This window comes from Sinohyriopsis cumingii, chromosome 1 (assembly GCF_028554795.1).
Source record: "Sinohyriopsis cumingii isolate HCF-2022 chromosome 1, ASM2855479v2, whole genome shotgun sequence".
Taxonomy (NCBI): domain Eukaryota; kingdom Metazoa; phylum Mollusca; class Bivalvia; order Unionida; family Unionidae; genus Sinohyriopsis; species Sinohyriopsis cumingii.
In genome coordinates, this window is record NC_142961.1 from 63,728,157 (window position 1) to 63,747,079 (window position 18,923).

Sequence of the window (18,923 nt, forward strand, 5' to 3'; positions counted from 1 at the left end):
ACATGTGACGCTTCATCATTAGGGTGTTTGATGGGATGGTGTTTAAGTGGCCAAGCAGGAGAGAGAAAACGGTAACTGGATGCTGAAACTAGAGGTTGCTGTTTTGCAGGATGAACAGACCACCCATTATGCTGTCTGGCAAATTCCTGGCCTTTTGAAAAACCTTTGGTAAAGCCCCCTTACCATGATCGAATGTAGGGGTATAAGGAGATCTGATCATGATGCTACCCACAGTAGTCTATCCAGTGGAGGGGATTTTCTTGTCCTCCATTCCCTAAAGATTTGGGACAAGAATCCAGAGAAGCACAGTGCTCATTCCTGACCAAGTATTCCTCAAAAATACATATTCTTTAGTATGAATCATGTCTACAACATAAATGATTAGTTGATTTGTTTTTTTTTATATTTATTTTAACATCAGACACAATGTATATTCTGTGAAGATCTGCATATTTCTAGTTGGTTTGAAGGTTGATACCTTCTTGTACATCACATACTTTTTGACAGCTACCATAATTTTGCAATCAAGAATTATTCTCCAATCAAGCCAGATGCAATGTCATTGTAAATATTTTTAATGCCTGTTTTTTGTTTGCTTTTGTAATATATGTTAATAACTGGTATGATTCTTTTGTTCATCAAATAAATACTTCATGGTTCCTGTAAATTGCCATTTTAATTAGAAACCATGAGAGTAAACCAACCTTGGGGAATCCTTGAGATTCAGTAAAGTTGTATTGTTTTTTGTTATGTCATAAAAGAGAAAGCAATTCCATTTTGTTATTCTTTTAGCCACATTATGACAGTGAATTACTGATTGTCTAATTACTTCAAAATTTATCATATTATATCGGAAACAATTGTTTTCCAGTTCATTAACTTTGTTTCCACTTGCTTTCATTTCAACAGCTTTTACAAGTGTGAGGCTATATCTGAAATCCTGAGGAAGAACACAGGTATACAATGGACAATGATACAAGTATACAATGGACAATGATACAAGTATACAATGCACAATGATAAAAGTATACAATGGACAATGATACAAGTATACAAGGGACAATGATACAAATATACAATAGACAATAATACAAGTATACAGTGGACAATGATACAAGGATACAAGGGACAATGATACAAGTATACAGTAAACAATGATACAAGTATACAGTGGACAATGATACAAGTATACAATGGATAATGATACAAATATACAATGGACAGTGATACAACCATACAATGGACAACGATACAAGTATACAATGCATAATGATACAAATATACAATGGACAGTGATACAAGTATTCAAGGACAATGATACAAATATACAATAGAAATGATACAAGTATACAATGGACAATGACACAAGTATACAATTGACAATGATGCAAATATACAATAGACAATGATCTATTAGTATCTAATATTCATTTAGTATACAATGGACAATGATACAAGTATACAGTGGACAATGATACAAGTATACAATGCACAATGATAAAAGTATACAATGGACAATGATACAAGTATACAAGGGACAATGGCACAAGTATCAAATGAAAAAATGATACAAGCATACAATGAACAATGATACAAGTATACAATGGATAATGATACAAGTATACAATGGACAATGATACAACCATGCAATGGACAATGATACAAGTATACAATGGATAATGATACAAATATACAATGGACAGTGATACAACCATACAATGGACAACGATACAAGTATACAATGGATAATGATACAAATATACAATGGACAGTGATACAAGTATTCAAGGACAATGATACAAATATACAATAGAAATGATACAAGTATACAACGGACAATGACACAAGTATACAATTGACAATGATGCAAATATACAATAGACAATGATCTATTAGTATCTAATATTCATTTGGTATAATAAACCTTTTCCCAAATAATGTGAACTGAATAGCTTCTTTGCTGGTGTTCTGTACATTACCTACCCCTCAGACTGCTCTGGTGGACTAAGGGGTTTGCACATCCACCACAGATGTGGGAGGTCACATTTTTTAACCCTGGCCAAGTCATAACAAAGATTTTAAAAATTCTACTAGCATCTGCCTCATTACAGCGTTAAGAGGTTAGTGTTAGGACCAGCTGCCTCATTTCAGCATTAAGAGGTTAGTGTTAGGACCAGATGCCTCATTACAGCATTAAGAGGTTAGTGTTAGGACCAGATGCCTCATTACAGCATTAAGAGGTTAGTGTTAGGACCAGATGCCTCATTACAGCGTTAAGAGGTTAGTGTTAGGACCAGATGCCTCATTTCAGCATTAAGAGGTTAGTGTTAAGACCAGATGGCTTTGTGTCAGGATAATGTGACTGGGTGAGAAATAATGCTACATGTCTGGGGCATGATGCCTTAGTGCTAGACATTACTATAAGCTGCCACGCTGCAGATATCATAGTGATATGACTGAAAAATTGTTGTTGTTGTTGTAGGTTTTAACACCATTTTTCAGCACACAATAGGCTATAAGTGGTGGCCAGTATTAATGGTGGAGGAACAACCGGGGAAATCCCCGGAAAGAACCACTGACCCTCGAGAAGCTACTGGCAAGCTTTCTCACATACCCACATTGGCCGAATCTGAGACTCAAACCCATACAGACAGAGGTGAGATGGCAGTGATCCGTAACAGAGAGTGCTTTAGACCACTCGGCCACTCGGGGCCCCTTAAAAAATTGTTAAAGTTATGTTAAAAATCTACATCACACACACACCTACCCCATTTCATTTATGATACCTTGTTACTTCCTGTTATTTCTACCTGAATAAGATTACTATAGGTCAGTGGTTCTTAACCTATAGGTCATGACCCCAAAACTGGGTTGCCATGCTGTTTTGAGTGGATTGCAGAGATTAACCTTAATAATTTAAAATTTCCTACCCAAGTGGTTCTTTAGCTTTTGATGGGATGTGAGGCTAACACCAAAAACCTAATCTGGGTCACAGCCCAAAATGGTTACAGACCACTGTTACGGATAGTTATATGTTATGAATAAGTTGCAATCATTTTACTTGATGATAACCACTAATTATGTCTAGGTGATAGTTTTCACCATCATTCTAACTTGTTTGGCCATTAATTGTTTCATGTCCTTTAAAGTTTAAATCAAACAATACAGAGAAACTACGTGTGCCTGGAATAAATTAGGTCTTTGCACTAAGCTTTGAAATTGTTTTTCATAACATAGGTGAATCAGGCATGCAACATCTATCCCACCACCCCCCAAGCAAAAAAAGATCACAAACAGCTGGAATATTTCTTACAGTAAGTTTGCTTTACATTTTAAGGGTTAAATTATGGCCTGGAAACACTTAAAATGCATAATCTTCCTGGGGTTTTGCCCCCTGGGTCTCCACCAAGGGTACCATTCCACAGACCGCTTGACTACTTGTGGCCTTTAACCAACATTGCATAAAGTTTGTTATCTTTAATATTGCTTGACCTGTATGTGATACAATGAGGAGATGGATACAGCATTGATTCCATGTGTCGTCTTTTGCTGCTTATTTATAGTTATATATTTACTGCATGTTGCCACTCACTTACCTGAAAAACCACATTTACCTTTAACACAGTTACCTACAAAAATGAACTGGTCACATGATGTTAAAAGAAATGCAATTAATATGTGTTAATATTGTACCTGCTGAATGCTGATATCAACCAGCAAGTTTAGGTCTTCCAGGTTTATTTGAAGCAGCATCAATTGAGTCAATGTGTGAACAGCACAACCTCATAAAAGATTGTTTCAGTACGGAGGAACTGAATCTTGCACTCTCCATCCTTTATTCATAGTGCAACCTCATCAAGGTTGCTTTAATACCAAGTAACTAAACCATGTTCTTTCCATCCTTCATTCATAGCACAACCTCATCAAGGTTGCTTTAATACTGAGTAAGCAAACCATGTTCTTTCCATCCTTCATTCATAGTACAACCTCATCAAGGTTGCTTTAATACCAAGTAACTAAACCATGTTCTTTCCATCCTTCATTCATAGCACAACCTCATCAAGGTTGCTTTAATACAGAGTAACCAAACCATGTTCTTTCCATCCTTTATTCACAGTACAACCTCAATGAGGATGCTGTCATACTGAGTAATGAAATTTTGTTCTCTCCATCCTATTGAAGCATACAGCACAATCTGATCAAGGATGTTTTAACACTGAGGGACCTAACCCTGTTTTCTCCAGCCTTCATTCAAGTATACAACTCAACCATATTAAGGCTGTTTTTTTGTTCTTTTAATCCCTTATTCAACTAATCCAGTGTCTTCTTCAATCCCTTATTCAACTAATCCAATGTCTTCTATGTTTTCAATGAACTCTATAGTTTGTCTCTGTAATTCTTGTATTGATGCACAAATTCTTTAATACTACATGAAAACTTTACTATTATAAAAGTCTAATAAATTGATTAAATTAAATTGATTGCCTCCCTTGGACAATATATATATATATATATATATATATATATATATATATATATATATATATATATATATATATATATATATATATATATATATATATATATATAGAGTGTACAATGGAGACTAGTTCTCATGCATCAACTAAAGATTCTAGAATCACCATCCCTACTGCTGACCAGTTTCATCCTCACTCATAGATTTTGCTGTGGTCATTATTTATTAACCATGTCTCTACTCAGTTGTTGATGCGCAAACGTTTGCTGTTGTCATTATTTATCCCACGTCTCTCATCAGTTGTTGTGGCAGAGGTGTAAATTATCCAAAATAATGAATTTCTTCTTTAGAATTGTAATCACACCACAAATGGGCTACTGTGAAAAATTTAAAACATTGTCACATTAGTAATTAGTAATAATCAAAAGAGGAGTAAAAACAAAATACTCATTGGCTCAAAAACAGAATACAAAACTGTTTACTCCAAATGTGTAATAATTGTGAATGTGTTAAAACAGGAAAAATTAATATAATTAAAATTATTTATTAAAAAAAAGGTTAAATCCATCTCAATAACATTATTTATAATAACACTGAATGTTGTAATACCTCTTTAATTATATGAATAGATTTAGGATGTTAAAAATATAAAAAACAACCTTTAAAAAATCATATTAAATATAAAGGGTGAATTCTAAAAGGCAATGTGAGTAAATGGACACTTATATGCACATGGTAAGTTTATGGTGATAAAATACATGTTTACAAAATATGGATATACAATAATTTTTAGTTGAAATTAATACAGCATAAAGAAACAAGAAGGTAATGGACTGCAAATAACCCAAACCCATACATAAAAATTTCAGAATTAAAACACTGAAGATAAAAACAGAAAATGTTGGAGATTACATCTGACAATGCTGGAGAATTCTCTAAAAATAAAAAAATCTGAACCCATTTTGATCACACACACACACACACACACAAAACATCACCATGGTAATGCTGATGTGTCTCAAAGTTCCATAAATACATGTACATATATACACGTACATCACACACACACACACACACACACACAGAAACAAAACATCCCTGGAAAGGACATGAGTGGAGATGTTTCTAATGTCTAACCAACTAATTTGTTAATGTTAGAACTGTTCAGAAATTATCCTAAAACAACATTATTTGCTACAATGTATAAAATGATGAAGATCATGTCTCCCATGCCCTAGTGCTAGAGAAAGGTGAAAACTAGGGTCTTTTTAAATAAAAAATGCTGGTAACTACAGCAAATGCTGGATACATACCATGTTTAAAGACTATGTGCTCAAATGCTGGATACATAACATTATCTGAAAACTCCACGCTCAAATGAAAAACTTTTGTTTTTACCCTGCCATCATTATCATAAAAGAGACTATGGCTAGTATGATTGACTTTTCTACTAACGTGGAGTTTATGCTACTTATTAGAAACTGAAAATGGAAGAACACATCAATTTAGATGATCAAGTTGGGTGAGTATACATGCAAGAATGTACTGGATGAATGGCATGTCAGCACAATCATAGCTACTTAGTAAAAGCAAAAACTCTAATAAACTTTAATAAGATAAACTCTTCAAAATAAATATGAAGCCCTATAAGGTGAAGGGTAAAAGGTAAAATGATAAATTCCATGAAAGGTATACAAAATAAATTATAAAAGATAAAATAATATAAAATGGTGTAAATAATGGGACTACTGTAACTTTGAGCAACAAGCTTAAGTTTATTTTAAGCTCTCTCTTCTTTATCAACAATATTTACTTTAATAATGAGGTAAATGTGACTAATGATGTCATAGGATTGCAAACATGGTAATGAGATTTTAAAAGTACATACAGTATTTTTAGGTTACTGCATCTGTATGGGAAAATATGAACGAGTTTTTCAAATGGAAATACTGCACAACTTTGGGAGTGCAGTATATCCATCCAACAAAACAAGTTCATATTTTCCCATACAAATGCAGTAACCTTTTTATTATATGCTAATTTTCTTATTCTACCTAAGGCTTAATTATGTAAACAAAATTACACTGCATGAAACAAAGTAACTGAATTTGTGCCGTATTCCAAACTAAATACACAAGCACAGATTCATCATTACACAACAACAAGATTATTAATGCGCACTAAACTCTGGCCAGATAAATTTGAACTTAGTTGCATGCTAGACATAACTTTCAAAAGAAAATGTTGTTTTGGTCTACTTAAAATTGAAATTTGGAGTCATATTGTGAATGAATGCGCATTGCAACAACTTTTCCATTTGATCTGGAATGAATAGATTTTGGTATTTTTGTTGTTTCTACTAAATTTTGTGATTATGGACTGGATTTATGTGCCAATTCTATATAAAGTACTTTGGAGTGGCAATGGAGCAGCATGTTGACATCTGCAAGCGTGTTTCTGTTCTGCCATTGAATGTTTGAAATCATAATGTGGGAAAAATATGAAGTCTTTCAATTGCAATTATCAAAAAGATGCTATGGAATATAATGTTTATTTCATTTTGAGTGCAGTAAGGAGGATGTTATTGCACTTGTAATCTAGTCAAAATTACAGTACAATTTCGAAATGCGTAATCAAGCTTGAGAACATGGCTCAATTAATTCGGCTTTGTAGAACTAAGAAAGTGCATTTTGAGGAAATTCAGGATGTAAAACATAAGTATATTTTTTAGCCATTCTTATTACCAGCTAAAGGAGACCGTGTATGCCTTGTAACTTGCATGTAATTTGTAGGAACCCAGCAGTTTTATGAAATCTGGTGTCTATCAACAAAATTCAAAACTTTGTATCAAAAAAGTTAACGCTGAATGTAGCAAACCAGCTGATATGTGGCAGTCCACGAAAAATCTGCTTTAATTCAATCAGAAACAAATTTAATCAACCAAAACTTAAAGTGTCTGCTACATGAGTGTACATGATTTGTTTACAAAGTAGTTCCTAATGCATTACTGGGCACACGTGTCCTGCATGCGAGTCCAATATGAAGGTGTGCAATATAGTAAAATACTGAATGATTCTGACAATGTAAAGTTAACAGAGAAAAAATAGAGCATATAATAATGTAATAATATCAAACAGTAACATAAATTTAATGTGGAGTTATTGTATACTGTCAAGACAAATGATAAAAAGGGAAGAAATATGAAGATGTTGGCATTGATGATAGGGGAGGGTTGTTGTTACTAGGCAAAGGACTATAGCTCAGGTGATTATATATATATATATATATATATATATATATATATATATATATATATATATATATATATATATATATATATATATATACACACTGCTGTCAGGCATTTCTGTGCGTGTAAGGTTTTTGTCACCAATACTGAAGCAAAACGCATACCGAATTTGACCTATTGATGAAAATAAATTACTTACTGCAGTGCTTACCATTTGAAAAGAGGCATTGGTCACCAGAATATTATGTTAAAAATAATACTAATTTAGGGCACACAGGATACCACTCCTGTGTTTTCATGACTTGCAATGTGTCATCCTATTCTACAAATAGCTTGAAAAAGATGTAATGTTTATCCATCGGGTTAATGAAATTAAATACATTACTTTGGACCATCTTTGTCAGCATTTTAGTCAAGTAATTAGGTCAGGTTTATAGCTGGTTTTACAAAATTCAATGTAACAATGCCAATAAATGGCAAGCAATAAATGGCAAGAGATATTAAGCAAACTAAACTGATGTTGTACAAAAATTAGTAAAGTTTTACATTTTATAAAATAAATAAGCTATTATGTTGAAGAGAAACAACAATTAATAGGATGTAATGTGTTTACAACATCTCGTTTATAGGGGAAGAAAAAAATTACTAAAGAATTTAGAAACAGACTATAAGCCGTGGAATATCTTCAGAATCCTGTTCTAGTGGCAAGTTGACATTTGGATAGCAGACGATATTTTATGTGTGGGACAACTTCTTGCAAAATTGGAAACTTGGATTAAAATGCAGTATTGTTTAAAGGTATGAATTTCCATCTTTGATATAATGTATTTATTTGTATGATTCTTAAAGATACATAGTAAATATAATTTTCTGGGTTGCAAGTTCAAGACGGTCATGGAGTGGGTCTTCATGTTGACATTTAGAAATCACATTTTTACGTGCATTTAGGGTAGAAATGTGGAATATGTTTGTACAGTTTATGAATATCACTTTTAATTAAAGGACGTTTGTTCTGTTTTTTTTAATAGAAATTGAATATTTTACCAAAAGCAACATGTGATCCAATGTTTACAGGAATGTTGTATCATTGCACAGAATTACCTGACATGCGGAACTGGCTGACATGGTGGTATATATAGTAAGTTAATACATGTGAGAGATATAACTATAACAGCTTAACGTGAGGACACAGGTATCAAGTAAACAAATCTCTTAGTTGTAATTATATACTTTTGTCCACCTTAACACTCTTCTCTTTGATCTCAAGCAATTGCAGGTGGCTACCAATTAACAAAGTTGTATCTATAACGTGTGACAAACTTCATAGTTTTTGGTTTCTGGTGGTAATATTTTGTACAATGTGTGTTCTTGTTGTTGTGGGTTTTAATGCCATTTTTCAGCACATAATAGATAATACATGGCCAGTATAACTGGTGGAGGAATTACCTAGGAATACTCAGGTAAGAACCAACGACCCACAGGAAGCTACTAGGAAGCTTTCTCACATACCCACATTGGTTGAGCCCAAGACTCAACCCCACATGGATAGAGATATGAAAATGCTTTCTGGGTTTTGATTCAGTCATGAACATCCACTGCTGAAGTAAAAATGTTTTTTGAAAAAATCTTTGTTTTACCTTGATCATTCCAAACATTTGCAATGTCGGTGTCATTAGTGACTATGGTGACATTTACCAGAAATGAGTGTATTTTATTTCTCTGATCTTTGTGTGTTCCTCCAGTGAGTTCACTGAAGAATTTTCAAATGGAGTTTGTGTTGCTCTTTTTGTTTTCAAGCAATGATTGATAATAAGTTTTTTTTAGCTTTTTATTATTTTGTTACTTTATTTCTCCATACTTTAAATTGTGCATGGTTTCCCATAGCCTTGATTTGGTCTCACGTTTTCATAGCTTCTACAATTTCAGTAGTAAGCCAGTTAGGTTGGATTTCATTCTTTGCTCAATGTACTTTCAGTGGTGCATGCTTAGAGACTACATCCATAAATAAGTCGGACCACACCCTCAGAGCTTCAGCTATGTCATCCAAATTTGGGATCATATTCCATGGAACTTTACAAAGGTCATTGAGAAATTGTTTTTCATTAAAATATTTGAATGATCTGTAAGTGATAGTTTTGTGTGTATTTTTCTTATTTCTCTTGCATTTAACCTTTCTTGTCAAAAAAGTAGGATACTGATCACTAAGACCAACATCTGGTATATTAATACAAGCCACATTGTCTGGTAGGTTGGCATAAATGTGGTCAATAAGAGTGCTTGATTTTTCTGTTACCCTTGTGGGTTAATTTACCAGCTGGACTAGGCCTAATGATTCAATAAATTCCATCCAGTTGTTCCTTATTTGAGTATTGAGAAGGTCCTTATTTATAACATCGAGTATATGTTTATTTCTCCTGTGCAAGAACACGTTGGAGGAAGGTGGCCTATAAAGGAACAAACTAGGAATGATTTTGCATTATTTACTCATTCGTGACCTTGAGAATACAAGTCCATTTTCTAAATTTGATCAAAACTGGATCAGAAGTAGGCCTTCCAGAGTGGCAACAAACTCGGTCAATAATAAACAAGATTACCTCATGAATATGCAAGGATTTGCTCATTATTGATCTCTTCTTAGATCTTGAAGATATAAAGACAGATTCCATGTTTTATCAAAATCAGATGAAATTACACCCTCCACAGTGGTAACAAGCCGAGTTAATCATAGGCAAGATTACCATATTAGTATGCATGGATCTCATGCATTATCAAGCACTTCCAAGACCTTGATAATATAAGCATGTATTCCAAGTTGGATCAAGACTGGATCAGAAATATGACTCCTAAAGTGCTAATAAAATCAGCCAAGATCAAATAGATCATAATAAAATAAGCCAATCAGATGCATGATCACCTAAATGGTAATAAAATCAGCAAATCAAATGCAACATCACCTTATTAATATGTGTGGTATAAGATTTTAATGTAAGCCTATTTTTAGTTCATCAAATTAAGATCAGAAATATTACCTACAGAGTGGTAATAAGACTGACCAATCAGATGTGAAATAATCTCATTAATATGGAAGGACATTTCTCATTATCAAATTGATCAAGTATCTTCATGATGCGGCAAATTTTCCAAGTTTGATCAAAACTGGATCAGAAATATGGCCTCCAGGGTAATAACAATAACAGCCATTCAGATGCAAGATCACAGTTCAGATCAGAAACATCGATGCCAGATTGGTAACATGCAGTTGCTGACAGACAAATGTTGCATGACTAAGGATGGACAATGGATGGTGCATGACAAATGCAGGGCTATACATCAAAATCGTGATCAGTGACACTGTCATTTTGAGTAATAAAATACCATCATTTTATATCAACAAATACTTTGGTATAGTTGCTAATATCAGTATCCTCTTCTCCATTTTCCACTGTTACATGGGTTCAGGCAGTCGGTAAATGAATATAACCATTTTTGCTGGTACCATCCTTTCCAACTTTCTTTGCTAAGTTCGTGTCTAGGGGGAGTCTGACCAATCCATTTCGCACAAAATTTGGGACATGAGGCATTGCATTTGGGACATGAGGCATTGCAGAATTCTTTCTGAAGGGATGTTTTATTATTTGGTGGCCATCATTCTCATTTTGACTCAAAAATGTAACCGTATCTTCTTTCTGTTGATTATCTGGAACTCCATTTCGTACAATATTCTGATTATGGTGCATAGAATCACAGTCATCTACTTTCGGACTGTCTTCATACAATGTACCTGGGACAACAAAGGTTCTCAAAGAGTCCACACAAGAGTTTTCAAAATTATCACCACATCTCCCAGGATCACCCACAGCTTTCATGCTGTTATCATTTATGATCACAGTGTAATCATCACATTTAACAAAATCAGTAGGAATTATTTCACTGTCAGCAGATCTCACAAGATCATTTTCAGATCTCATGTTATCAATTATAGATCTCACACCTGCAGCTTCAGATTTCACATGTCCATCATCAGATCCCAAAGAGACCTCATCAAGATGGGTGTAAGCAGCATGTCTCATGCTACTAAGCAAAGGTTCTCCATCATCATGTACTTCATGTGCAGGAACATATCCACTTGTCTTCTTATCAAGGCTTCTACATATCTCATCAAATAATGACAAAGAATCATCTGATAAAGCATCAGCCAAATCATCACATGAAAGGGCCAAATCTTCACATGAAAGGGCTAAATCATCGGATTCAGAATCATCCTTCTGAATGGTTACATTTTCTTGAGGCAAATGTGATGAATCTTTTACACAAACAGAATGGACATCTTTGTCCCTCTCACAAGTGTTTCCTTTACAGTCATCTAGTAGCAGTCCATGTAGCTCTGGACCATCATTCAAAAGAGAATCAATGGATTGAGAAAGCACTGCTTGACCCTGCAACTTGAAAAATTTGTGATCAAGCCTATCCTCATAGAGCACTGGATTAGTTTTGCCATTTGGAACATCATCTCCATTACCCACAGCTCTACAGTAGCCTTCAGGCAGTAGATTTACATTCTGGTGACCAAGTTCATCTGTCACTACAAATGCAACCAGCTTTATCTCTTTCCCATCCTTGGTGTCCATGTCAGACTCAGTGTCACTGCATGCTGAATTCATATCATTACTGGAGATATAGGGGCCATAATCCTTGTGACCATTGCCTAAAAAGGACATATCCAGTAGCCTTTGTATCTGGTCACTGTGCCATAAATCCAATGAAAGGCTGTTGCTGGAAGAATTATTAGTCATGCTGACTTGAGCATTTCCATTTGGTATCAATTGAATTTTCCTGCTTAGTTCTTCACTCTCATCCATGTCTGGAATTGGCTCATCTGCCTTGTCATCCACTATCACATGACCATTCTGTTGATGCATATTACCATTAGGTAATGGGATCTGGAAAAGTGCAGACAAATATTTTCACTTATTAACAGTATCTCTAATCAATCAAATATCACATACTGTTGCAGGGTTTCAACTGCTTTATTACCCAGCTAGATCTCCTACTGCACCAGAAATAAGGGGTAAATGGACATCTATTCAATGTTTTTTTCTTTGTTTTGTTTGATTTCCTCACCTCGCACTTTTGTCAAACCAATAATAGCTTTATAATATATAGACTAGACCTTGAATTTATTTTTTTAAAAACATGATGACTGGGACACACAATATTCATAATGTCAACATCCAAGACCATGAATTCAGTTATTTTCATGGCCTGGCATCAATTATCATTTGTGGTTTAAGAAAAATTATACTCTATCACTTAAACTCATGGCTTGGAAATGAGATCATATTGTTTCCAATGAATGTTCATTTTCCTATGGTCTTTAAATCTGTGGTTTATCTGTATCAAGAATGAAATAAATTTTGAAAAATTATTCCTCCCCCCCATGAAATACGGTGAATTCATTGTATCTTTGAAGCTACTGATAATAATTCTATAAAACTTTTAATACCTTTCTATATTTATTATTCTTGTAAATTCTGAACAGTTTTGTTTAGTTTAAAAAGTAAGAGTTGTTTATTCAAAAAAGGTCTCTTTAGCTGTAATCCTGACACCATAATTAAAACACCATCTGAGCATAAAAACCATGACACCATAGTTAAAACACCATCTGAGCATAAAAACCATGACACCATTGTTAAAACACCATCTGATCATGAAAATCATGACACCATAGATTCCAGCCTACAGTTATTATGCACTTCTGAAACTCTATGGTGAAGCTGTGTTCATTTGCAATAAGCACAAGGGAGAGAACGTTGGTATACCTCGGTGCTACTGTCATGTACTTTTACTGAAATATTTTAATATGTGGTATTACATATTACTCAAATAACACCAAACAATCACACATCAAAATAAAGGGAATTAATACCTTGATATAAATCTTTATTAAGATAACAGGATAACCTGTGAGGAAAACCTAGAAATTCTCTTTTCTTAAAATTCAACCATGTGCAAAGTATGAAACTGTAGAGCAGAACCAGTCATAACCCTGAATGAGCACACAGATCAAACTCAGCTTCATGGCTCCATTAAAAATTACGATTTGAGTCCTCTGACATCAGAATAATTATGCAACAACATATGCAAACACAATTAAGCTTTGATATTTTGGTAAATCTACCTTAATTTAATGAATTGAGGAAATGAATTAAGAAAATGAGAAAACTTCAACATAAATGCAAATTTTCTTTGTAACCTTGACCCCAAAGAAAAGGGGTGAGTAAGCATTTCATATGAGCTGTCTGAGTTTCATTATTATTCATGGCAAATATGATGAGAATCTATACCCGGTTTAGGAAATCTACCAGTCCATGAAAAACTTGAATCAAAACCTGAAGAAATGTTTGCTGCTGCCATTGGAAAAGTAACTAATATGGCATTAAACTTGGATATCTCTTGGGATATGTTTCATATTGAGACATATGTATTATATTGTATTTTGACATCATGAGACATGTGTATCATATCATATTGTGATATCATGGGACATGCATATCATACTGTATTTTGACATCATGGGACATACATATCATACTGTATCTTGACATCATGAGACATGTGTATCGTATATTGTGATATCATGGGACATACATATCATACTGTATTTTGACATCATGAGATGTGTATCAGATCATATTGTGATATCATGGGACATACATATACTGTATTTTGACATCATGAGACATACATATCATATTGTATTTTGACATCATGAGACATGTGTATCATATATTGTGATATCAGAGGTGATACACATGGGCATTCAAGTACAAACTCCTTGGATCCAGATCTTTCATCACACGACATGTCACTCAGTCTAACTTGGGGTATTTTAAAACTAATTTTTAACAAATAGCATAGATCCTTATCTGCTGGTGCATTGTGGGACATCAGATTTGATACAGTTGTTTATACTGTATTAACTAGTGTAAATTAATACATACCAACTATAAGCAGCAAAGATCCAGATCTGCCAATATCACATAATGCACCAGATTATCTGGGTCTTCACTGTTCCCTGATGGAGATTACACTGTATAGACTGAGATCTGCCACTGTCACATAATGCAGCAGAAGATCATGGTCTACACTGTATAGACTAAGATGTGCCATTATCCCATAATGCAGCAGAAGATCAGGGTCTACACTGTATAGACTGAGATCTGCCATTATCCCATAATGCAGCAGAAGATCGTGGTCTACACTGTATAGACTGAAATTTGCCATTATCCCATAATGCAGAAGAAAATCATGGTCTTCACTGTATAGACTGAGATCTGCCACTGTCACATAAAGCATCACAAGATCAGGGTCTACAGTGTATAGACAGATCTGCCACTGTCACATAATTTACCAAGATCGGGGTCTATATTGTTCACATGAAATCACAGATAAAACATACAATATATAGACTCAGATCTACCTGCGTATTAAATGATTACACCAAGGCTGAGTCTGTTATGTTCCAAACTGGGTGTCAGTTATACACGATAAAATATGGGTGCTAATTATACAGTGATGAATATGCAGTGTTCTCCCCAAGCATGCCAGGCCTTAAGAAACACATGCCACTTAAAAATGCACATTAAAAATTACAGCAGTCATGGACTTGAAATGCCAAAGTCCAAAATGCACATAAAAATTACAACAGTCATGGACTTGAAATGCCAAAGTCCAAACTGCATTTTAAAAATTACAGCAGTCATGGACTTTATAATGCAAAGTCTAAAATGCATTCTAAAAACACCATGGGGATAACCCAGATGAAGAAGTAAGATTTTAGTACACTGTCAAATGTCTTGTCCAATAGTCAAGCCATCCTGTCAAAAGGGAATGTCCCCCTATTATTATAAGATCAGACCGTGCTGAGAAATATCATTATCATACCTCTACATAATCATAACTATTCACCAATGGCATTCTGGTGTCTGGGACCTGAAACAGAATGTTGAAAGTTGTAAAGAAATATAATAAACACAATCGGAGAACTTTCCCATTCTTTACCATCATAAAGTCTTGTACCTACCAAAATTCATGCAGTATGTAAGACATTCTTCAGCACAAAAAATCTTATACATATAAAATGTCATGATGTATGTGACACACTTTACTATCATAAAGTCGTATGCATACAAAATGTCATTCTGTATGTGACACATTCATTACCATCATAAAGTCTTATATGTAAAAAATGTCATTCTGTATGTGACACATTCATTACCATCAAAATGTCTTATACATACAAAATGTCATTCTGTATGTGACACATTCATTACCTTCATAAAGTCTTATACATACAAAATGTCATTCTGTATGTGACACATTCATTACCATCATAAAGTCTTATACATACAAAATGTCATTTTGTATGTGACACATTCACTACCATCAAAATGTCTTATATGTACAAAATGTCGTTCTGTATGTGACACATTCATTACCTTCATAAACTCTTATACAAACAAAATGTCATTCTGTATGTGACACATTCATTACCATCAAAATGTCTTATATGTACAAAATGTCATTCTGTATGTGACACATTCATTACCTTCATAAACTCTTATACAAACAAAATGTCATTCTGTATGTGACACATTCATTACCATCAAAATGTCTTATATGTACAAAATGTCATTCTGTATGTGACACATTCATTACCTTCATAAACTCTTATACAAACAAAATGTCATTCTGTATGTGACACATTCATCACCATCAAAATGTCTTATATGTACAAAATGTCGTTCTGTATATGACACATTCATTACCATCAAAATGTCTTATACATACAAAATGTAATTCTGTATGTGACACATTCATTACCATCATAAACTCTTATAGATACAAAATGTCATTCTGTATGTAACACATTACCATCAAAATGTCTTATACATACAAAATGTCATGCTGTATATGACACATTCATTACCATCATAAAGTCTTATGCATACAAAATGTCATTCTGCATGTGACACATTCATTACCATCATAAAGTCTTATGCATACAAAATGTCATTCTGCATGTGATACATTCATTACCATCATAAAGTCTTATGCATACAAAATGTCATTCTGTATGTGACACATTCATTACCATCATAAAGTCTTATGCATACAAAATGTCATTCTGCATGTGACACATTCATTACCATCATAAAGTCTTATACATACAAAATGTCATTCTGTATGTGACACATTCATTACCATCCTAAAGTCTTATACATACAAAATGTCATTCTTTATGAAACACATTCATTACCATCATAAAGTGTTATACATACAAAATGTCATTCTGTATGTGACACATTCATTACCATCATAAAGTCTTATACATACAAAATGTCATTCTGTATGTGACACATTCATTACCATCATAAAGTCTTATACATACAAAATGTTATTCTGTATGTGACACATTCATTACCATCATGAAGTCTTATACATGCAAAATTTCATTCTGTATGTGACACATTCATTACCATCATAAAGTCTTATGCATACAAAATGTCATTCTGCATGTGATACATTCATTACCATCATAAACTCTTTTACGAACAAAATGTCATTCTGTATGTGACACATTCATTACCATCAAAATGTCTTATACATACAAAATGTCATTCTGTATGTGACACATTCATTACCATCAAAATGTCTTATACGTACAAAATGTTGTTCTGTATGTGACACTTACATTACCATCATAAAGTCTTATAAATACAAAATGTCATTCTGTATGTGACACATTCATTAACATCAAAATGTCTTACACATACAAAATGTCATTCTGTATGACACATTCATTACCATCATAAAGTCTTATACGTAAAAAATGTCATTCTGTATGTGACACATTCATTACCATCATAAAGTCTTATACATACAAAATGTCATTCTGTATGTGACACATTCATTACCATCAAAATGTCTTATATGTACAAAATGTAATTCTGCATGTGACACATTCATTACCATAAAAAAAATCTTATACATACAAAATGTCATTCTGTATGTGACACATTCATTAACATCAAAATGTCTTATATGTACAAAATGTAATTCTGCATGTGACACATTCATTACCATAAAAAAAATCTTATACATACAAAATGTCATTCTGTATGTGACACATTCATTAACATCAAAATGTCTTACACATACAAAATGTCATTCTGTATGTGACACATTCTTTACCATCATAAAGTTTAATACACACCAAAAGTCATGTGTATGTGACAACTCTCAAGAAAATTAAATAGCAACTTCGAGGAGTAATAGGAAGTAAAAGCACAGAATTTGAAAATGTTAAACAAATACAACATATTATAAAATACAAAACTTACTGCAAGGAACTTATTTTTGTCATAAAATGTTCATAATTTCACTTCATATAAAGTATATATTTAATAAACACTCACTCCCAAATAAATCTTTTCATGCCATAACATGTCAACTTTAAGGGAGATTTTTCCCTTTCAACTGGATTTATATATGTCAACTTTAAGGGACACAGTTCCATTTTCAACTGGATTTGTACATGTCAACTTTGAAGGAGACATTTCAATTTCAACTGGATTTATATGTCAACTTTAGATAGACAATTACATTTCAACAGGATTTATATATGTCAACTTTCAATAAGACATTACTATTTCAACTGGATATATATGTCAACCTTAAGGGAGACATTTCCATTTCAACTGGATTTATATATGTAAACTTTAAGGGAGACATTTCCATTTTAACTGGATTTATATATTATGTTAAATGTCTTCAAACCTGAACTATTCCTGATACTTATAAAGGGTCAAACAAAACTTTGTGTGAATGATGTAGACTGGGTAATGTTTGAAAAGTATTGACTAATTCTACTGTAATTAATTAAGTTTATATAGTAATCAAGACTATTTTCAAATGACAAAACATACATCTTTTACAAGCTTGCAAAGACTGTGAAACCTGTTCATAAGGAAATTCAGAAAAGGAATTCATAAATGTTGCCATATTAAACAAGTGACCCCTGTATAGGTAACAAAGCTGTTGGACACTTAGAAGAAAAAAGATATATAAATGATATCCATTATAAATGGATGTCCCATATAGAGAGTTTACAAATGTGTGAATGCTAGAGAGGGG

At 33.4% G+C, this 18,923-nt stretch overlaps 1 protein-coding gene across 2 annotated transcripts in view; it reads right to left on the minus strand.

The window, feature by feature from the left end:
• Nucleotides 1–5,005: 5,005 nt before the first annotated feature.
• The window catches only part of LOC149806996 (uncharacterized), a 68,343-nt gene continuing 54,425 nt past the window's right edge, over nt 5,006–18,923 (minus strand). For both annotated transcript variants that reach the window (XM_089960508.1, XM_089960501.1), the window contains 2 exons: nt 15,672–15,719; nt 5,006–12,667 (listed from right to left, as the gene is read on the minus strand). In XM_089960508.1, the coding sequence (XP_089816634.1) occupies nt 11,183–12,667; nt 15,672–15,719 (1,533 nt within the window). In that variant the 3' untranslated portion in view covers nt 5,006–11,182. The remainder of the gene's footprint in view (nt 12,668–15,671; nt 15,720–18,923) is intronic.